The sequence below is a fragment of the Pogona vitticeps genome, chromosome 6, assembly GCF_051106095.1.
Source record: "Pogona vitticeps strain Pit_001003342236 chromosome 6, PviZW2.1, whole genome shotgun sequence".
Lineage (NCBI taxonomy): Eukaryota > Metazoa > Chordata > Lepidosauria > Squamata > Agamidae > Pogona > Pogona vitticeps.
The window spans coordinates 105190657-105214477 of NC_135788.1; the positions used below are offsets into that span (position 1 = coordinate 105190657).

The 23821-nt window shown below is 40.8% G+C and overlaps 1 protein-coding gene across 1 annotated transcript; it reads left to right on the plus strand.

The window, feature by feature from the left end:
- The first annotated feature begins 1221 nt into the window (after positions 1-1221).
- Positions 1222-16157, plus strand: LOC144583847 (vomeronasal type-2 receptor 26-like). The gene is made up of 6 exons (XM_078378751.1): positions 1222-1268; positions 8345-8636; positions 10816-11670; positions 13483-13710; positions 15003-15129; positions 15256-16157. The coding sequence occupies exons 1-6, from the start codon at positions 1222-1224 to the stop codon at positions 16155-16157; spliced, it is 2451 nt and encodes an 816-aa protein (XP_078234877.1).
- The last annotated feature ends 7664 nt before the right edge of the window (positions 16158-23821 follow it).

Here is a 23821-nt window from a genome sequence, read left to right on the forward strand (position 1 = left end):
AATGGTCTTACTCAATGTTAGCAGAGCTTTGATGTCTGTTTCACTCATTTTGTCACTATACAATTAGTTAGGTAGTTAAGGAAAAAAAAATCCAAAGATGCTATGTGCCATCAGGTCAATTCTGGTGTTTGGTGACTATATGAGCTAATGCAACACTCTACTTTCTGCTACAAATGGGGAATATTAAAAAATGGCAGTTCAACTTGGTTTGTGATTTGTGGATGTCCATGAACCACAAACCATGAATTTAGGAATTATTCTAGAACAAGTCATTGGTTCATTCAGGATTTTTTTTATACTGCCCCTACCCTCTTTCCACTGCCCTGTTGCCTTCCTACTTTTTCCTCCTTGTGCCACTGCCATTGCTGCCATTTTGAAAGGGCTCTGCAGACTGGCCCACCAGGGCGACTTTGCACAGCTCCCCACCTCCCCAGAGGCTGTGGGGCTGGCTGACAATCCTGCTAACTAAAAACATTTTTTTTTTTTGTTAGCGGGCTTGTCAGCCCACCAGGAGGCCTCTGCACAGGTTCCTGCCTCTCAGCTGAGAGGCAGGCTGCTATTTCTATTTTTAAATTTTTTAGCAATGGACCTATCACTCCACCAGGGGGCCTCTGCACAGGTCCCTGGTGGGCTGACTAGTCGGCTTAAAAAAACCTAACAACAACAACAACAACAACAACAACAACAACATCAGCAACAACAACAACAACAACAACAACAACAACAACAACAACAACAACAATTTTAAATTAGTCGGCATCTCAGCCAGCCTGGTGGTCTCTGCAGATATACCCACCTCTCCAAGGCCTTCTGATGGGCTGACGAGTCAGCTTTAAAAAAATGTAATAATAATAATTCTTTAAAATTTAGCCAGCCTGTCAGGCAGCCCAGTGGCATCTGTAGATGTCTTTGTTTGCTCTTATCCTTTCCTTTTATTTCTACCATACCTCTTACCATCCAAACTTGCCATTTTAAAAAAAAATAATCTTCCATTCTACAGTAATGAAATTTCTATATTTCATATAGAGGAAGTCAAGCAGGGACGCTCCTCTATGGCAGATTCATGAGCCAGTTCATCAGCTTCAGCCTAAAGAGGCAATGCATATGCTCTAATATCGCCTTCTCATGACCTGCTCCCTGCTGTTCAACTGTGGCTTAAGTAAAATGATGTAGTATTTAGGAAAAAAGATGCAAAGTAATAACCCAGCACTGGCAGACAAGATGGAGAAGACCTCCACGGCCATCATGTATTTGCTTTTGGTGCTCAGGTAGGTTGGAACAAAGGACACTCAAACACTGCAAAACACCAGCATGCTGAAAGTGATGAATTTGGCCTCACTGAAACTGTCATGCAATTTCTTGGCTAGGAAAGCCACAAGGAAGCTAACAATGGTCAGGGAGGCCAAATGGCACAGGACCCCATAAAGCATAAAAGCTGAACCCTTACGTGCCAGTATGATTTCTGTATCTAGGGAGTGCATGTCCACATTGGGGAATGGAGGAAAGACACTCAACCATACTATGCAAATTATTGCTTGAGTCAAAGAGCCAGAAAGGAAGATAGGATTTGCCAGTCTTTCCCTCATCCATTTTCTCAAGCCTGATCCTAGTTTTGTAGCCATGAATGCCAGAACCACCGTGATGGTTTTTTGCCAAAACGCTGGAAAGGGCCACGGAGAAGACAAGACCAAAAACCGTTTGTCTGAAGAAGCAAGTGAACTTTCCAAGTTTTCCAATGAAAAGGAAGGAGCAAAGAAAGCAAAGCAGAAGAGAGCTGAGAAGGATGTAGGTGAAGCTCCGGTTATTGGCCTTGACTATGAGAGTGTCCTTTTACTTTGCAAAAGTTGCCAGGACTAAAGCTGTAACCAAACAGAAGGAACCAGTCAAGATGGATAAGATGATCCCTAGAGGTTCTTTGTAAGACAGGTAGTTAAAAACTTGGCTATTTAAGCAGGGCTTCCCTCCAGTCAGCTAAGTCTTTTTTTTTCTCCTCCTCTTTTCTTATTCTATCCCATCTTGGTACTCTTTTCTTAAATTAAGTGCCTTAATTAATATTGTAATTGTATTTTTACATTTTTTTATATTGATCTATTTTATGCTGTAAGCCGCCCCGAGTAGACGTGGTCTAGAGGGGCGGGGTATAAATAAATAAATAAATAAATAAATAAATAAATAAATAAATAAATAAATAAATAAATAAATAGTTTAGACCCTTGGGAACACATTCAGTTTAGTCCTCATTGGGATACTGGTCTTCTGGACAGTAAACACAGACATATGTATCTGAAAATAAAAACATATAGCTAATTCTTTGAATCTTTGATGAAGATATCGGTAAATTTGCTTACTTGTAAGTTCAGAGGTTGAACCACTACAAAATATCTAAATAAGGAGTGTCGTAAGGAAATGTAGTAGTAAGAACCTTTATTGGCATCTAGAAAGAAACATATAACACAACAGGCAACAGTCCTCGCCCTACCATTTTAGGGGAGGAAATGTCCCAGCTGGAGGGTCTAAAATCCAACACAGTCCTGAATTAGAATGTATTTTCTTGGTCAGCTTCCACTTCTTAGTCCTCTTTGTTCTCCTGACTGATAGACCTCCAGAGTCCCTGTCCAGGACAGCTTCCTGATTGTGCCTCTGTTTCTTCCCCACTATATTGTTGACCCAGTAAGAGACTGATTCAAGAAGGGGTCTCTGATTGACATGCCCACACTTTGTCTTCTTGCTTTTTGGATTGTGGTTGTTACCTCTCTGGTGCCTGAATGAAGCTTGGCTTTGGCTGTTCTCACTTGGACCCTGCCCAAGACAGCCATTGTTAGTTGCCCCTGTTCCTTGACCACTGCCCTAGATGATAGTCTTTTGTGAAGCTTTGCCCAGTTTGGGCTGTGAGTGAATTTGTGCAGGTATGAGGCAACACTCAAGGTCCATTGTTTAAGAATAGGAGCCTGCTCATAAAGTTCCAGCTCTGGAGAGCTACACAAGGATGTGGTATACACAGGGATTGAAGGGTTGCATTCTGGAATATACTCATTCCATTTTGGGTTGGTTTTGACAGCTGTGGCCGTGGGTATGACACCAAGGACATAAGGAAGGTGAGAAAATGGATGCCCAAGAGATTTAGGACTTATGCCCACCCATTTCCAGAGTAAAGAGCACAGTTGCTGGTGGTTGTTTTTGCTGTTTTGCTTCAGGTTTGAATTTACAGGAGAAGAGGCTACAGATCCAGATTTATGGCCACAGCTATGCGTACTGGGGAGTGTGGCATGCTGCACAGAAGGCATGGGGCATGTGCCTGGGTCTTGGCGTTGGGGCCTGTTAGAATGGAAGGGCAAGCAAGGCATGCTTTGGGATGAGTGGTTGCCCATGGTCTTACAGGGCAATATGGATTTGCTCCCCAGATCTCCTGGTGATCCATCTGGTTGGCAATGATTTGGGTGTGAGGAAGAGTAATTGATTTTGCAAGTCATGAGTGATTTGTAGCCTGGGCTATGGACAACTTGGTTCACTCTCGTTCCTCATATGGTTTGGAGGGTGAACTGCACCTTAGGTGCATAAGTCAAGGAAGGCATGGGCTTGACAGAGAAGTTGGCAAAGCCATGTTGGAGGGTTTGGTTTCAGTTGTTTTTCTCCTGGACATTAGGGTTGAGTGTCTGGAGCTGTATAGAGGTGATGGTGTACATAGATCAGACTTAAGGAATTACATCTTCTTACAGGACCTGCAGCAGAGCTTTAGGGCCAAAATTCTTGGCTTGGGGTTTACTAAGAGCTAGCTGCCTTGCCATGATGAGTTGTGTGGAATGGGAGGTGAGTATCCATGAGTTCCCAAGGGACATGTGGAAGTGCTACTGCAGCCAACATCTCAGCTCTGTGGATCCCAAGATTCAGTTGCCAAGATGTGCAGTGCATGGGCAGCAAGTCCTGGCCACTACCCTCCTAAGGTCATGAGAGCTCGGGTGGCTGATGGCTGGGGACAGTGACCTGGGTGTTAGCTGTCCAGGAATGGGCTGTCTTCAAGACAGCATGGACACAGGGATTGAAACTCTCCCATTGAGGGAAAGGTGCAGGGGTAACCAAGTACCTTTGGCTTCTGGCTAGGTATCTGCACTATGGTAGACCCTTTTGCAGGAGGTGGGAAGTACAAGTTAAGCAATTATAAATTTATGTCCATAGATATCAAAGTTATATCCATCACCTGTGGCTCATCTCCTTATTTTCAGACTTGGGAGGACAATGGCAGTCTCACAGTGATTTCAGGCTGCACTGAAGGTTGTCTTCTGACATTGGAGGGAGCACGTCTTCCATATACTGTATTTGCTGGCGTATAAGACTACTTTTTTGCCCTGAGAAACATGCCTCCAAGGGGAGGGGTCATCTTATACGCCGGGTGCACTTCAGTTGGGATAGACATAGCTGCCCATAGTAGCTTCCCGATGCCTGCCCACCTAATTCTACATACCGTCCAGTATCGCGCAGTATCCAGTGCGGCCGCAGCGAGCATCAGCAGTGAGACAGGGGTGCCAGCCTTTTCGATGTGACCGTCCTGTTCTGCTCAGCGGGAAGCAGCGGCGCTCCAGCTCATCCCTTGTCTATGCAGAGCTCGCACTTGCACACTAGTGCCGGTCACAGGGAGATGTAGGGGCGGGCCAGAGGTGCTGTGGTCGTGCTGCGGCTGTACAATGGTGACAATGACTAGCACCTTTTATTTGGTGTGTGGAAGGTGTGCGGAAGAGGGGGTAGTCTTATACGGTGAGTATATAACAAACTCTATATTTTGAGTGGAAATGTTGGGGGTCGTCTTATACACCCAGTCGTCTTATACGCCGGCAAATACGGTATTTGCTAAACATCTCTTTCTCTCTCTCTCTCTTCATCTATACTAAATCCTAGGGCTTATGGCTGTACTAAATCAATGGCCTCTGGTTCTGTGTAATTCTATTTTTGTCCTGCTTGTTCTTGTCCCTCATGAAAGAAAATGACTTGTCAGGAAAATAATAACAATAATAATAATTGTACATATATACATGGTATACCATACAAAGAAATTCATACAGGCACCCAGAGACCAGACCCACAAGCACAAACATAAAAATTCCCCAAACAATCCCCACCCACTAAAAATCCGCCACTAAGAATACAAACATCTACACCGCAGGCTAAGTAACACTGTCCAACTAACTATTCACTACTGGTGGTCTTTAAGCTCATTATTAAGTGCAATTATAGCTCTGGGATAAAAACTATTCAGAAATCATGTGGTCCAAGTCTTAATTGTTCTATATCTTCTGCCAGACGGCAACAGTTAAAAAATGTTGAGGGCAGGATGGGAAGAGTCTCTCAGGATGTCAGAAAATGCCTTGTTTCTGTCATTCCAGATGCAACATCAAAGGCCAACAGCACTCTAGAGGAATGATCATCTCCCCTATAATTGACATAATTGCTAGTTTCCATTCTCTTGCCTAATGGATTTTTAGAGCCCACAAGCATTATGAGCAAGCATATATGGGGAATAAAACACTATGAACTGACAGTTTGAAACCCCACTCAAGGTTAATTTGTAAGATCAACATCCTCTCATGTGTTTGGTGAGTTTCTATGTTTTTATTCTATCTCTGTTCTGAATGCAAAAATATAAGCTGTCATTCATGTTATCCTCTCTCCCCTTCCGTTATCTTCTACTTTCCAGTGTCTTCCTCCAAAATATCAGACTTTAATAATCACTTGTAAACCCTTTTGAACATTTTGCTATACTGAAATATTAAGTTCTTTGCCTGATCTGGGACAAATGTTCTGTATCACAGTTCTGATTGGCCATTTTCATCTATTTTCACTGCTTTTAAAAAAGTTCTGATTTGCAGAAAATGGTGACAAATAGGCAAAGGGAAAGAAATTAGGCCTGATATATTGTCCTACCAGCCAAAACAAAAAATAAGGAAAGTCAGAAAGAAGTAGAAGTTGTGCAATTGTTACAGAAGATGGATTACTCTGTTCCAGCCTGGTGTGACCTTCCTTGACACAGCATGAGCCAGTCATTGAGGCCGTACCATACTTTGGTCATCTGATTGGTTGGTCACCATAACTGGGCAGAATAATTCATTTAGGCTTATTGACAGAATCAATAAGCCTAAATGAAGGAGATCAAAGGAAGATGAGCTCAGGAAACTGGACTTCTGAGATACAGATCTCCATGTATGTCTAGGTTGGAATCATCTTCGTGATGCATCTCCTTACCGTTGTGAGGTAAACAGTGTGTTAATCTATGTGTTTCTTTTGTTTTGAAGCACAGAACTAACATTTTAATTTGCATTTCTTAGCTCCAATAAAGCAGAGGTGTTACAAGGCTGTTATTCCAACACAGTACTTAATTTTTCTTTTAGTCTCTGACTTGGAGGATCTTGATTGCCTCTTGTCAGTCCAAGAACTTACCCAAACCTAGGCTGTGGAGGAAAAGAGCATTATCATGACCAATACTTTACATGGGTCATTTCTCCCTCTGGTCTCCATTAATGTGATGGGGAAGATCAAGGGGTTCCCTGGAATATGTGCCTCAAAATGTACGTTTTTCTCCTTTGAATATCACAGTGAACTCACAAACTTTATTCCCCTTTGTACACCCATATAAAGGTCTTGACGAGACAAAAGGAATATGCTTTTGAACCTGACGGGATGGAGCCTTTATGAAATCGAGGAGTGTCATACAGGTGTATGGATTCCTGAGCAGGAGAAACACAAACTCAGTGCACCAATAGAATCATCCACAAGTCCACGACGCTGACAATGAAAACATGGGATTTAATTTTGGGGAAATATGATTTGATCATCCTAGTAGCAGTTCTGCTCCTTGCGTTGCTGTCTGGAGCTGTATGCAAGACACATTCTACTAACTGCACAATATCTGATGATCCCTCCCCTATTTCTCATAAATTTTACCAGCCAGGTGATTTTATTATTGGTGGGATTATTTCTCTGTTCTTTTTTCTCCATAATGATATCCTTTTCAGGAAGCGGCCTGCAGAGATGTTGATCAATGAACCAAAGTAAGACACAATTAATATTTCTCCTCCTCCTCCTCCTCCTCCTCTGAATTTGGAATTTTAGTATCATTGTCAGTTTTCTTCCAAAAGTATTCCCATGCCTGCTGACGTCTACATTGTTACACTTGGGTACAAACTACTAGTCTTTTCCCCTCTTCAAGCTTTGCTGGAATTGTATTTCTTAAAGGATTCTGCAGAATAAGCTACGTGTTTGGATGTGTTTTTGCATGACTTCAGATTTTTTAAATCTGTTATTTCTTCTTATCAGTAACTCCAGGTTCAGAGGTGTTGTGTATCCCCTCTGTTAGTTGCAGTTTCCAGAAGGTATCCAAGGTGGTGAAACCTATTCCTAGAACATTTGTTGTTGTTGTTATGCACCATCAAATCAGAATAGACTTATAGTAATCCTAATAGGGCTTTCAAGGAAATTGAGATGAATGGAGGCGTGGAACTGGGAAAACCTTTAAGGAGCAGAGAGTGCTGCACCACTCAAATGTTTTACCAGTTCCACTCCCCCAGTGCACTTACATGGCTGAGTGGGGATTCAAACCCTGGTCTCCATTATGCCACTTCTATCCCTAGAAGTGCAGAGACTAAAACCCAGAACGGATTTACAGTGCACCTGACATCGGAGTTACCAGCTGTCACTACATCTCATGACTGGTTTTTTTTTTTTTTGCTTCTTAAAATACTATGATGATTTATTTTCCTTATCCTTTCATTCCTTTTGCTTTCCTTGACTATCTCACACTACTCAGGAACTCTCTCATTTTGTTCTTGAAACTTAAAGCACATTGGAAAATAACCTGTGAGATACACAGTACTGTAAAATAGTGTATGTTTCTATGACTGAAGTTGGTAAAGAAATTTTTGATTCAAATGCAAGTGTATATTAAGCTTCTGGAACTTTGCACTTGTCCACCATATTTGGTGTATTGTTTTCAAATGTAACTAAGATCCAGGAACAGTCTACAGACCTTTTTCTACTTTACACTTAAAATCATTTCTTGCATTTCATCTCCACATGGTAGGTACCCATGAGTTACACAAATGTATCTCTTTTCATTAGCCTCACCCAACCTCATGCTATTATACATTTGTGTTTCATTAAATTCAATACATGCAGCAAAATAGTGGAGGAAGGGGGAGTATATGGACCATCTTGAGCCTTCAAGGAAAGATATATTTCAGATCTTTTATAATATTTATATTCTTCTAAGTCATGAAAAAACATCAATGACTGATATCAAATACACATGTATTTTTAATCTTGGTGTTGCTCACTTAAGCACTTGCAATTTTTCTTACAGTTCAGTGCCTAAGAACTACCAGCACATCCTGGCCTTGGCATTTGCTGTCAAAGAGATCAATGAGGATCCTCTGATCTTACCTAATATTTCTGTGGGGTTCCACATCCTCAACAGCTACTACACTCCCAGGATGACCTACAAGGCCACCCTGAGCCTGCTTTCCACACAATCCTGGTTTGTCCCAAACTTCAGATGCAACAACCGGAAGAAGTTGATAGCCCTCATTGGAGAACATATTTCAGAAATCACTTCTAATATGGCCACCCTTTCAACAAGCCATAAAGTTCCACAGGTAAGCTCTATGCATGGGATTTTGTGATTGTGACAATATGTTAATATGTTATTAACATAGAGCTCCAATGCTGACTAGATGATAAAAACAGTGTCTTTTGAAGATTCATCAAGTGAATCATGAGGTTGGGTTCAAATTTGGTTGTTTGGGAAACTGCAGTTCATCAATGGCTTCTCAAGAGGTTGGAGGTTTCCTGTGTGACTGATGCTATGTACTGGCCCAAGACTGTTAGAGCAGTGGTTCTTAACCTTGGGTTACTCAGGTGTTTTTGAACTGCAACTCCCAGAAACCCCAGCCAGCACAGCTGGTAGTGAAGGCTTCTGGGAGTTGCAGTCCAAAAACACCTGAGTAACCCAAGGTTAAGAACCACTGTGTTAGATTATGACTGTGAAATCCCATTGTAGTGTAGTACGCGATAACTAACGGAGGCCATAGAATCAGCACAAATTTGTTGAGTCAGCTCCTCCATACATTCCATTGATTCAACAAGTCTACTCTAGTTGTGACTTACTACGATAAACAACCAGTTTTCAGTAGTGATTTGTGTTTTTTTCTTTGTCTTCTAAAGTTGCTTCATTCTAGCTTTATATTTCAACACATTTTATGGTTAAAAAATGGAGCTTTGGCTGCTCTTTGGCTTTTGGCCATTGTTTCATGCTATGTGCATGAAATTCAGAAGACTCACATTAATGCACATTTTGTGGTTGTTATATCAAGAGGTCCCAATTCTCATTATTTCTTATGTCTTATTCAAACACAAGCCTTTGCTTTCGATATCTTGAACACATCATTCTTGCACCTATTATCCCAAGACTAAAAAGGACTGATTCTGCTTGTAATTTTTTTTTAATGGAGCAAATATAGAATCCTTTGTGCTTTCTCTTCTGCATTTTTAGATTCTATTTTTAAATTATTAACCAAATTTATTTATTTGCTTGCTAGCTACTTTTCTCCAAGATGTAGAAACCAAGGTGGTTTACAACACAGTTAAAAACAACAGAAAATTAAAATACATTAAATTACAGTTAGAATTAAGAGCCAGCATCAGACTAGGACTATGGAAAGCTGGATTTAAATCTCACTTTGGCCAGAGAAACTCACCAGGTTGCAGTGATAATAGTAAAACCAACCTTCAATATCTTACATACATTGGAGATCCTGCTAGGGTTGCCATAAATCAGAATCAACTTGGTGACACTTAGCACAAAAATACCAATTTATTATGCTATTAAAATAGAATTAAAACTGAAGACTGCTTAAAACACAAATATTAATCAAATCTCAGTTGAAATATGCCTTTACAAAGAGAAAAACAGCACACTGGCAAACATTTCAGACTCTTGCTTCTCAAAAGGCAGTCTAAATAAAAAAGCAATTTCCTGCCAGTGGAAGGACATCAGGAAGTAGCAAAGCTAGTGTCCCTTCTCAGAGACTTCCACAGAGAAGACTTTTTCTGAAGTCTCCATGAATATGGGTCCTTGAAGGTCTTGTGACCAGGGGCAGAGTCATAGCAGCAGAAATCAAGGTGTGATCAGACTGATGTGAGAGATTAATGCCTTTCAGATAGCTTGGATTTGCATTGCATAGGGCTTCCATAATAGCCAGCAGTTTGAATTGTGCCCATAAATAGACAAGTACCTATTGAAGGTATTGTAAAGAAGGAGGTTCTTTTCTTATGAGCATCTGATGCAAGTTAGATAAACATAAGGTAAAAATCTCCACAACTGTCTCAGCAACCAAAAATAGAAAAAAAATGTATTTGGAGAAGGCATGTAAGGGTGCAATGCTTAGTTGCATGCCCCTCATCACGCTACACTTCAAGCTCTGAGTGTGTTCAGGCTAAAGGGAGAACATTATGATACCTGAACTGCTGATACATCATGTAGAAGCTAGGAAAGAATCAGTTTCGGGACTGAGTCTTTCCTACCTTGTTGGACAGAAAAGATTGTATTTGTTATTTGATGAAGTTTTCTTAAATCTATTTTTAGCAGGACAGGGGATGTTTCCCCCATTCCAGTCCTCTTGCACAGAGGCCAATCAGCTAATCATCAGAGATCATTCATTCTGGATGCCCTTCTTTACACCAAATGGGTCAAGACGTCAAAACTCTATTGCCTTAGGATTTCACATTTTTTTTTCTGAATAATCTTTATCCGTTTATCCATCCATTTTATTTCAGCTCACATACGGATCATTTTTGCTAGAACAAGCTGCCAAAATCCTGACCCCATTTCTGTATCAGATGGTCCCCAGTGAAGGATATCAGTATATGGGGGTTATCCGTTTACTTCAGCATTTTGGATGGACATGGGTTAATCTCCTGGCTGTAGATGATCAAAAAGGAGACCAGTTTTTGCAGACATTGCTTCCCCTTTTTTCTAAGAATGGAATCTGTGAAGCTTTCATATTCAGAACACCAAATATGGTTTATTTCGATGAACTAATTGAATTCCTTTGGCAGAAGCTGGAAAGCTTTGCAATGATCCATGACAGAAAATCAAACGTCTATTTTGTATATGGAGAATTTCCATCCTTTCTGATTTTGAGAACATTGCTTTTTCTAGCACCCTTCCTGGGATTTACACCACTGGGTAAAATGTGGATTGCTACATCCCAATGGGATTTTGCATCATTGACTTATCAAAAGACTTGGGATATTGAAATCTTCCATGGTTCTATAACCTTGACTGTTCACTCAAACCAGCCATTTGGATTTGAAGAGTTCATTCATACAGTAAGACCTTCTTGGGCCAAAGGAGATGGTTTTATCCATGACTTCTGGGAACAGGCCTTCAACTGCTCACTGAAAACACCTATTGAGCAGGGAGAAAGCAAGAACTCCTGCACTGAGAAGAAGCTAGGGACACTTCATGGGACATTGTTTGAAATGAACATGTTCGGCCACAGCTACAGTGTCTACAATGCTGTCCATGCTGTGGCACATGCTTTGCATGCCATGCACCAATCAGTCTTGAAAGTGAGCAAATGTAAGAAAGGAAGGAAAGAAACAGTTGAAAATGTGCAACCATGGCAGGTGAACAGTATGAAAACTTGCATTAGTCTATCAACAAAGTCCTATATTATTCTTCTGAGGTTCTCTAGATCTTTAAAGTGAAGATGGGAAGAGTATGCAAACACATTAGCTTCACCCCTCAATGACTCTCTACCCCAGATCTGGGCAAAATGTGACCCTCCAGATGTTGCTGAACTGCGACTCCCAGCAATCCTAGCCCACACAGCCAATAGTGAGGAGTGTTGGGATTTGCAGTTTAGCAACATCTGGAGGGCTGCACTTTGGCCAGGTCTGCTCTACCCTGACACCATCAGAGACCTTTACGAATCGAAAATAAAAGACTGCAGAAGTCTGTGCAACTGCATTTGATTGCAAAGAGTAATAGAGCTCCTATGATCAGGAATCTGATCAGGACTGTGAGAAGCCCATAACACCATTCAGTGTGAAACACAGTTACTGTACAGAGTCTTATGCACACCCCTGTGTGCAAAAATCACTGATGTGGGATGGGGTGCCATTTAGGGCAGAAGTTACATTTCTGTGCAAGTATTGCGCCTAATTTCAGTCCTGGCACAGCAGGTTCAGGAGAATGTCTGAACAGGGCACTCGAGAAAAATTTAGGAATAATTCTAACAAAGCAATACAAAGTTGCTTCTTCATGCAAGTGAATTTGGAATAGTTGCACCAACTGAATTAAGTAGGATCTAGAACTAGCCATATCTGGAGGAGGTTCTTTTTTTAAATTTTTTTTCATTAACTAAAACATAAACATAAAATACAGAAATCAAAATACAATATGCGTTCCCCACCACCTTGATCTATATTCTGCCTCTTCTTTTATTGTTCTCTTCTCCAGAAGTGCATTGATTCTTGATTTGGAGCTTTCCCCTTTCCTCTTGTTAATACATATTCCAAGAATCTGCCCCATATTTCATAAAAAGTATTCTTTTTCAACTCTCTTTTCTTAACCTTTAGATTACAAGTTAATTTATCATTTGTAGCTATATTCCATATTTCATTATACCATTCATCCATTTGAAATTCAGATGTTGATTTCCATTGCCTAGCTATTATTAATCTCGCTGCTGTTAATAAATTAGTTATCAATTCTTTAATCATCTTTATCATATTCCACATTCTCAAATATTGATAAAAAGCAATCTCAGGATTCAGTTCTATGTCTTTTCCACATTTATAATTAAATTCTTTAAAAATTTGTTTCCAAAATCTTTGTACTTTTTTACATTCCCACCGCATATGAAAGTATGTACCAATTTCCTTCTCACATTTCCAACAGACATTCAGATAACTAGCATTAGTTTTATTTAATGTTATTGGTGTTAAATACCATCTTAGACACAGTTTTTAAAAAAATTCCCTTATTCTCACTGTCATAAATCTTAAAACCCTCATATTCCACATCTTCCTCCATTCTTCCTCGTTTATCCTTTTTCCAAAGTCTTGTTCCCACACTAGCTTCACCCCGTCTTTATAGCTTTCTTCTTCTAAATTGAGCAGGAATCTGTAAATTTTACTCACTGTGCCCTTTACAGAGGTTCTCTGTAATCAAGCAGGCAGTTGGTTTCAATGGATTTACTCTCATCATTATTAGGTCTGGATGCAATGCATCATAGAATATTGGAAGTTCTTTTTGTTGTTAAAGTTGTTCATGCTCAATAATCCACATGTAGCCAAGAAGATAAAAGTGAGAACATATAAAATCACACCAAATGTCCTGCACATGAGCAAGCTAGATATTGTATGACATTGAGCTTTGAGAAGTTCGTTCGAGTTATTTCAAGATCCTCTTTCATTCATGTGTTCCCTGTGCAGTTGAATCTCTTTCTAAGGAGCATCTCATTCAATAACAGCGCAGGAGATGCTGTGCACTTTGATGAAAAGCAAGAAGTAATTGAAGGATTTGATGTTACAAACTGGATGATGTTTCCCAATGGCTCAATGAGGAGAGTAAAAGTGGGAAGAGTGGATCCCAAGGCTCCCCCAGGCCGAGAGTTAACCATTAATGATAATCAAATTGTGTGGCCTAAAATCTTTCACCAGGTGAGCCATGGCTACATATGTTGGACTATACCAAAGCAACAGGGTTGGTGATTGCATACGGTTTATGTAACTGGCTGCAACTAATTAAAGAGGTGCTGAAATACATCTCAGTCACAAGTCTAGTCACATGCCCAGTTGCACAACGGAGATGTGTAACAGCCCCTCATCAACCAACTGGAACTAGTCACAATTAGCTGCAGTCTGTTACACAAAACATATACAAACACCAATTTGATTCTGATCATCCTTTTAAACTATTGAAGTTAATTGGGTAGGACTGTATTTTTATATTTAAACAAATCATAATTCATTGTGTTCTTAATAAGGTCACAGTAGAAAGATATCTGAGGGCAAATTTTGTCTATTTTATTCATAGGTCCTGCTGTTCTGAAAGGTTTTGTGGTAGAACCATAGAGTCGGAAGGGGCTCCAAGGGTCATCAAGCCCAGCTCCCCACCAGTGTAGGAAACACACTGTGGAGGCACTAGGCAGGGCTCAGATGGGATCACTATGCTTTATACTGTATCTTCTCATGCAGCTGCTTCACCAAACCTTTCCTAGAGTTATAATGGAAACTGGAAGACTGATGTTACTGGTTAGGTAACACTGTGTTCAGGAACAGGTCCCCCCCCTTTCTCCTCTTCCTAAGATTCATTTACTAGATTTCGGTGAAAACTTACTGCATGATTAGGATTGACTGACTGACTGATTGTAGAAGGATGGTTTTGGTATGGGGTTTAGACTGTTGATTTCTGCATGGGGTTAGACAGTAGTTCCCTGCTCGTCCCGCCATTCCAGCATGGGGGTGGGAGGTGGAGTCCAGCAGCGTCTGGGGGTGAGAGATAATTGGGGTGGCCACGTGTCCCGGGGGCTTAGTATTCATATATGAATATGAAGCCCCCGTCTGTAGTCATGCGCCTTTGAGTCCCCACATCCACATTATAGTTTCTTTGAAAGGAGATCCAGAAAGATTTACACAATTGTAGACTCTGTGTACTGTATAGTGAATTGGAATCTCTCTTAACAGGCGTGGGGTTAGTCTATCTTGATTTCTATGCCCAGGATATATTATCAAGATATTGACAGATTATATACCACACGAACACTAATAAACTTCGCAGACAGACCAAATGTTTTGATACTCCTTTCATTCTTTAAGATTGTCCTAACAAAGCACAGTTCATCTATGATCACAGTAAAGATAGGTTGGTTGATTACTGACAAAAGTGTACTGTTGGTAGACCAGACATGCTCACAACACATTTGTTAATCATTCTCCATGATTCTGGACAGGTGCTTCCCGTTTCAGTGTGTAATGAACAATGCTATTCAGGTTCCAGGAAGAAAAATAAGGAAGGAGACAAATTTTGCTGCTATAATTGTGCTCCTTGTCCAGATGGGATGATCTCTGAACAGAAGGGTAGGAGGCATAATGTGTAGTTATAGCACAAAACTCCCATAGTTTAACATACATCTTGTGTGTTTTATTTTGACATTGTGTGCCATTGGAATGTTTTCAGGACACTTTTTAAATCCTTATTTGCAGACATGGATGCCTGTGTCCAGTGTCCAGAAGACCAGTACCCCAACAAGGAAAAAACACAATGCATTCCCAAGATTATAAGCTACCTTTCTTACCAAGAACTTTTAGGAGCCATCTTATCCGTAGCAGCCATATTTTTCTGTTTGATCACAACTTTAGTGCTTGGAATACTTATAAAGCATAAAGACACTCCCATAGTCAAAGCCAACAACCGGAGCGTCACCTACATCCTCCTCATCTCACTTCTTCTCTGCTTCCTTTGCTCCTTGCTCTTCATTGGAAAGCCTGGAAAGCTGACTTGCCTTATCCGACAAATGTTTTTTGGCCTTGTCTTCTCTGTGGTTCTTTCCAGCATTTTGGCAAAAACCATCATGGTGGTTCTGGCATTCATGGCTACTGAGCCAGGATCAGGCCTGAGAAAATGGGTAGGGAAAGGACTGGCGAATGCTATTCTGCTTTCTGGCTCTTTGATTCAAGCCGGGATTTGTATCATTTGGCTAAGTACTTTTCCTCCATTCCCAGACATGGATATGCATTCAATGTATGGGCAAATCATCCTAGAATGTAATGAGGGTTCCGCTTTTATGTTTCATTGTGTCTTGGGATATTTGGGCTTCTTGGCTATTGTCAGCTTTCTTGTGGCTTTCTTAGCTAGAAAGCTGCCAGACAGTTTCAATGAAGCCAAATTCATCACTTTCAGCTTGGTAGCATTTTGCAGTGTTTGGGTGTCCTTTGTTCCAACCTACCTGAGCACCAAAGGCAAATATATGGTGGCTGTGGAGATCTTCTCCATCTTGTCCTCCAGTGTAGGTTTACTGGTTTGCATTTTTTCTCCTAAATGTTACATTATTGTATTAAGACCTGAGCTTAACAGCAAGGAGCAGCTCATGGGAAGGAAATCATGAGAGAAAAGAATTTGTGTCTTTACTTTTGATTTTGAAGCCACTAACACACACTTGCACTACAGCACTCCTGCATATGGGAAACTGTTGTGTCTTTCTACAGTAATTCAAAACTCTTTGACCACAATTCTATTGGTCTTTATTTATGGTTTGCATAATTTGCTGTGGCTAATTGATGAGGTACTTGGGTGTATCTCATTCACATACCTGGTCATATGCTTGATTGCACCATAGAAATGGACCTTGGCACCATATCATGTAGTTGTGGTTAAATACTGAATGTTCTGGATACCTTATGTATACTGGTTTTTAGTTCAACATTTAGACCTTTAGTTTTATAATTTAAAATTATTTTATAATCCAGCAACAACGATTGTATTGGTGTATATTATGGAAGATTGGCATACAACACTATGGTTTTATGATATAACATTCTTTTGCAATCCATCTGTATAATGTGTTCAAGATTGGATCCCACTGTACAGTATTGTTAATGAAATGGCTTGCTTTTGGTGAGAACAGTTGAATCTAGTTCACTTCATTGGGTTTCGGCTTATCCTTCACTGACAGAGGAAATGTAAAAAGACATTTTTTTAGGATTAATTAATCACTTCAGAGAAGACAGTGCATGCCAAATTGTTGGGAAATAGATACTTTGGTTTTGAGTTACCTATCTTTGAATTTGGCACTTTCCCCACCTCCCCCTTCTGGTCCGTAGGTTGATTCTCCAGCCGCAAGTCAATTGGAAATCTTGCGGCTGGAGAAGTCCGTACCTCGAAAAGTACGCACATCGAGCTGTGTGTACGTCGAGGGTCCACTGTATCTGCCAGATGGTTGTCTAATTTTTTCTTTAACAGCTCCAGTGTTGGAGCACTCACCACCTTGCAAGGTAATTGGTTCCATTGCCATACTGTACTAAAGATTAGGAAGGTTTTCCTGATACTCAACCAAAATCTGGTTTCCTGTAAGTTGATCCCTTTGCCATGTGTCCTGCACTCAGGGATGATTGAGAACAGATTCTGCCCCCTCCTCTGAATGACAGCTTTCCAAGTATTTGAAAAGTGCTATCATATCTCCCCTCAGTCTTTTTTTCTCAAGGCTAAACATGCCCAATTCTTTCAGTCTTTCCTCAAAAGGCTTGATTTCCAGCCCCCAGATAATTCTTGTTACCTTCTTCTGAACTTGTTCGTAGTTGTTGGTATCCTTCTTGAGGTGCAGTGTCCAGAACTGGACACAGTACTCAAGATGAGACCTAACCAGTGCTGAATAGAGGGGAACTAGTACCTCATGGGATTTGGAGACTATACTTTTCTCAATGCAGACTAAAATACCATTATTTATTTATTTATTTATTTATTTATTTATTTATTTATTTATTTATTTATTTATTTATTTATTTATTTATTTATTTATTTATTTATTTATTTATTTAACTTATATGCCACCCACACTACCCAAAGGTCTCTAGGTGGCTTACAACAATTTAAATACAATAAAATATATAAAGATAAAAAAAATTAAAATACAATTAAAAATACAGTACTCTAAGACTTGCCACAGTTGATATTATTTCAATTAAAAATTTTCTGGAACAGAACGGTTTTGACCTGGTGCTGAAACGTCATAAACGTTGGTGCCAGATGACTCGCACTTGGGATGGCAGCTCTCAAAAAGGCACTTTGTCTACAAGCCATCCCTCTTACCTCCTTGAGGGATGTCTCTTTCAGGAGGCCCCCCCTAGCTAGATCTTAATTGCCAGGTACAGTGGTGCCCCGCATAGCGACGATAATCCGTTCTGGATAAATCGTTGCTATCCGGAAATGTCACTATACGGGGCAAAAAACCCCATAGGAATGCATTGAAACCCCTTCAATGCATTCCTATGGGGGATAAACTCACCAATAAACCATGCGAAAACGCTGCGGGTGGCTATTTTTTCTTCCGGCGGCCATTTTGGAACCGCTGATCAGCTGTTTTAAAACATCACAATGTGAAGATCAGTAAGCGAAATGCTTACCGATCATCACAATGCAATGTTTTCCCTATTTAAAACATCGCAATGCGATCGCTTTTGCGATCGCAAAATCCGCATCACTATGCGGATTTGTTGTTAAACGGGGCACTCGTTATGCGAGGCACCACTGTAGGTTCATATGGAAGGAGGCGGGCCTTCAGGTATCCATTTGCAATTTTTGTAGCCACATCACACTGTTGGCTCACATTGAGCTTGTGATCTACAGTGATTCCAAGATCTTTCTCACTTGTAGTATTACTGAGCCAGGTATCCCCATCTTGTAACTGTGTGTTTGGTTTCTTTTTTCAAGGTGCTGTACTTTGCACTTATCCCTGTTGAGATTCATTCTGTTGTTTTCAGCCCAGTGCTCAAGACTATCTAGATCATTTTGAATTTTGTTTCTGTCTTCCAAGGTGTTAGCTGTTCCACCCAATTTTGTGTCATTTGCAAATCTGATTGGCATTCTCTGTATCCTCTGATTCAAGTCATTAATAAAAATAATGAATAGCACTGGACCCAGGACTGAACCCTGGGGTACCCCACTTGTTACCTCCTCCCAGTCTGAGTAAGAACCCTCTGAATACAATTCTGTAGCCTACTGTGTACAGTGGACCCTCGACTTACAGACGGCTCGACTTACAGACTTTTCGAGTTACAGACTTCTCTGGCTGCAAAATTTAGATTCGACTTGCAGCCAGAGAATCGACTTACATACCAGAAAAAAAACAAAATGGAATAAAAATAGAATAAAAACCACTGGTTATGGGATTAATTGGTTTTCAGTGCATTGTAGGTCAATGGAGATTCGACTTACAGACTTTTCGACTTGCAGCCACCATTCCAATACGGATTAATTCCTTAAGTAGAGGGTCCACTGTATCCACTTGACTGTTGTTTTATCCAGCCCACACCAAGTTAACTTGCTAATAGAGAATGCTGGGGCATATATCAAATGCTTTGCTGAAGTCAAGATATATGATGTCTACACTATTCCCTCTGTCTATCAGAGAGGTTACCCAATCAAAAACTGATTTCAGATTAGTCTGGCAGGATTAATTATTGACAAATCCTTCTTGACATCTAATTATTACTGCATTGTTTTCTAGGTGTTTGCATAGTGACTGTTTTATAATCTGATCCAGAATTTTCTCTGGGATTAATGTCAGGCCGACTGGTCTGTAGTTCCCAGATTATTTCTAAATGTTAATTGTTATAAATTTTTCTTGAACTTGTTATCCTTTATGTTGTAAGTCGCCTAGAGTGGTTGAAATGACTAGATAGGCGGGGTATAAATACAATAAATAAATAAATAAATAAAATAAAAATTATGCAATTTAGTAAGGAGATAACAACAAGTGTTGGCATGCCACACCCCAGGCACGGGGAACATGTTATAGGATATAATTATACTGTATATAAGTCAATTCATTTATATGTGGCTGTATGAATAGATTTGCTAGAGCTTCTCATTAACTCTGGGTGATCTTGTTTCTACACTAACTTATTACCTGAAGTGTGTAGTAGGCATCCTTCAGTCTCGAGAGACTATGGTAATGTGCTCTGTATGGAGGTCTTGGAATGGTGGCTAGTGTGGCTGAGGAGGCCAATTCGAGAGTGACAATCCCTTCCACACTGAAGACAAATACAATCTGTCCCCTGTCCAGCTCCCTGGTTTTGCTGGAACATAACTGAAGTATGTTCTTTATAATTAATATCTGTTCCTTGTTCATCAGTGTCTCCGAACATCACATGCTTTTAATATAATCACTGAGGCTGAATGAGAAGTATAAGTTTCTTGTTACTTCTTAAAAGTGTCATATGTACCTGTTTGGCTCCAGAGTATATTAATTGTGCATTAATGAGCAAAGAAAAACAAGTAAATTGAAAATTCTGAACTAACTTTTTTTTCATTCATCTAATGTAGAAGTACTGTATAACAAAGCAGAGATAACAGGAGAGTCAAGATATATTCTCTGCAGCCAAAGATGGAGAAGCTCTATACAGTCAGCAAAAACAAGACCTGGAGCTGACTGCGGTTCTGATCATCAGCTTCTCATAGCAAAATGCAAGCTTAGACTGAAGAGATTAGGAAAAACCACTGGGCCACTCAGGTATAATCTAAACCAAATCCCTTATGAATACACAGTGGAAGTAAAGAACAGATTTAAGGAACTAGATTTGGTGGACAGAGTGCCTGAAGAACTTTGGATAGAGGCTCGTAACATTGTCCAGGAGGCAGCAACGAAAACCATCCCAAAGAAAAGGAAATGCAAGAAAGCAAAGTGGCTGTCCAACGAGGCCTTAGAAATAGCAGAGAGGAGAAGGGAAGCAAAATGCAAGGGAGATAGGGAAAGTTACAGAAACTTGAATGCAGACTTCCAAAGAATAGCAAGGAGAGACAAGAGGGCCTTCTTAAATGAACAATGCAAAGAAATAGAGGAAGATAACAGAAAAGGAAAGACCAGAGATCTGTTCAGGAAAATTGGACATATTAGAGGAACATTTTGCACAAAGATGAACATGATAAAAGACAAAAATGGGAGGGACCTAACAGAAGCAGAAGACATCAAGAAGAGGTGGCAAGAATACACAGAGGAATTATATCAGAAAGATTTGGATATCCCAGACAACCCAGACAATGTAGTTGCTGACCTTGAGCCAGACATCCTGGAGAGCGAAGTCAAGTGGGCCTTAGAAAGCCTGGCTAACAACAAGGCCAGTGGAGGTGATGGCATTCCAGTTGAACTATTTAAAATCTTGAAAGATGATGCTATTAAGGTGCTACATTCAATATGCCAGCAAGTTTGGAAAACTCAACAGTGGCCAGAGGATTGGAAAAGATCAGTCTACATCCCAATCCCCAAGAAAGGCAGTGCCAAAGAATGCTCCAACTACCGTACAATTGCACTCATTTCACACGCTAGCAAGGTTATGCTCAAAATCCTGCAAGGTAGGCTTCAGCAGTATGTGGACCGAGAACTCCCAGAAGTACAAGCTGGATTCCGAAGAGGCAGAGGAACTCGAGACCAAATTGCTAACTTGCGCTGGATTATGGAGAAAGCCAGAGAGTTCCAGAAAAATATCTACTTCTGCTTCATTGACTATGCGAAAGCCTTTGACTGTGTGGACCACAGCAAACTATGGCAAGTTCTTAAAGAAATGGGAGTGCCTGACCACCTTATCCATCTCCTGAGAAACCTATATGTGGGACAGGAAGCAACAGTTAGAACTGGTCATGGAACAACTGAATGGTTCAAAATTGGGAAAGGAGTACGGCAAGGCTGTATATTGTCCCCCAGCTTATTTAACTTATATGCAGAATACATCATGCGGAAGGCTGGACTGGAAGAAACCCAAGCCGGAATTAAGATTGCCGGAAGAAATATCAACAACCTCCGATATGCAGATGATACCACTCTGATGGCAGAAAGTGAGGAGGAATTAAAGAACCTTGTAATGAGAGTGAAAGAGGAGAGTGCAAAAAACGGTCTGAAACTCAACATCAAAAAAACTAAGATCATGGCCACCGGTCCCATCACCTCCTGGGAAATAGAAGGGGAAGATATGGAGGCAGTGTCAAATTTTATCTTCCTGGGCTCCATGATCACTGCAGATGGAGACAGCAGCCCTGAAATTAAAAGGCGCCTTCTTCTTGGGAGGAAAGCGATGACAAATCTTGACAGCATCTTGAAAAGCAGAGACATCACCTTGCCAACAAAAGTCCGAATAGTCAAAGCTATGGTTTTTCCTGTTGTGATGTATGGAAGTGAGAGCTGGACCATAAAGAAAGCAGACCGCCGAAGAATTGATGCCTTTGAATTGTGGTGCTGGAGGAGGCTCTTGAGAATCCCCTGGACTGCAAGGAGAACAAACCTATCAGTTCTAAAGGAAATCAACCCTGAGTGCTCACTGGAAGGACAGATCCTGAAGCTGAGGCTCCAGTACTTTGGCCATCTAATGAGAAGAAAAGACTCCCTGGAAAAGACCCTGATGTTGGGAAAGTGTGAAGGCAAGAGGAGAAGGGGACGACCGAGGATGAGATGGCTGGACAGTGTCTGCGAAGCAACCAACATGAACCTGACACAACTCCGGGAGGCAGTAGAAGACAGGAGGGCCTGGCGTGCTCTGGTCCATGGGGTCACGAAGAGTCGGACACGACTAAACGACTAAACACACACAACACAAGATAATGAAGGGTAGTATGAAAACATTGTTGAAAATTTTATGCAGCTCCAGTCTCTGTCTGCAAAAAGACCCATACCCTAGGAACAGCCACAGAGAAGGCCCTCTCTTGAGTCCTTTCCTCTATTGGTTAGGGAGCTCAAAAGTTAGGGACACACACATCACTCTCTCTAGGACTCATCTGTCCATTTCCTCTTCAAACTGTTCTGTTCAGGTGCATTATTGTTGTTTGTTATCGAGTTGCCTCTGACTCATGGTGACGCCATGAATAAGTGCTCTCCAAAATGTCCTGTCCTCAGCCACCTGCCCTGCTCTTGCTCATCTCATATTTGGTATTCCTCTTTTCCTGCTGCCTTCTACATGCCACAGTACTATAGTCTTTTCCGGGGAATCCTGTCATCATGGCATACCCTAGCCTTAGGTTTTTTTTGCCCCCAGAGATAGTTCAGGTGCATAGGGAAGACTTGTTCTGTATGTCACATCCTGCACGATCATGAATTTCTCACATGGTATCTGCAGCCTTGGTTAAATCAATGGGGTAAAAAAAAAGGCAAGCAAACTGAAAATATATACATCAATACAGAACAGCATAAAAAGCAAAGCCTACAGTATGAAAAAGAATATGGCATGATAATATGTTCAGGTGGACCTTCCTCTCTTAAGCAACATTTCCAGAAAAGTGTTCAACTTATAATGAAAAATGACAAGCTGTTTGAAAAGAACATATAATGGAGATATTCCTTACATAGAAGAACACTTTATATATTTTGTACCCTGTTCAAAACAAGTCTGCAGGCTCTAGAATACACACACACACACACACACACACACACACACACACACACACACACACACACACACACACACACGTACATACATACGTGCATACATACATACAGTGGTGCCCCGCATGACGATGATAATCCGTCCCATAGAAATCACTGTTTAGCGAAATCATCATCATGCGAAAACTATTTCCCTATTGGAATGCATTGAAACCCGTTTAATGCGTTCCGATGGGGAAAATACCTCATCGTTTTGCGAAAATCACCCGTGGCAGCCATTTTGCAAAGCACTGATCAGCTGTTAAAATGGCTGCCCTACAAAGCATAGGTCCCGAAAACATGGGGCAGCCATTTTGCAAAGCCGCCGAGCAGCTGTAGAAATTGTCGTCTTGCAAATAAACCAACCGTGAAGCATGGAGTAAATCATAGTCAAGCGAAAATCGCCCATTGGAACGACTGTTTTGCGAATCGCTATAGCGATCGCAAAAAGTCATCATTATGCGGATCCGTCATTTAGCAGGGTCATCGTCTAGCGAGGTACCAATGTACGTACGTACACACACACACACACACACACACACACACACACACACACACACAAACACACACACACACACACACACACACACACATACATACATACACGTACGTACTGAGAATAAAGAATGCAACAAAGTGGAGCAATT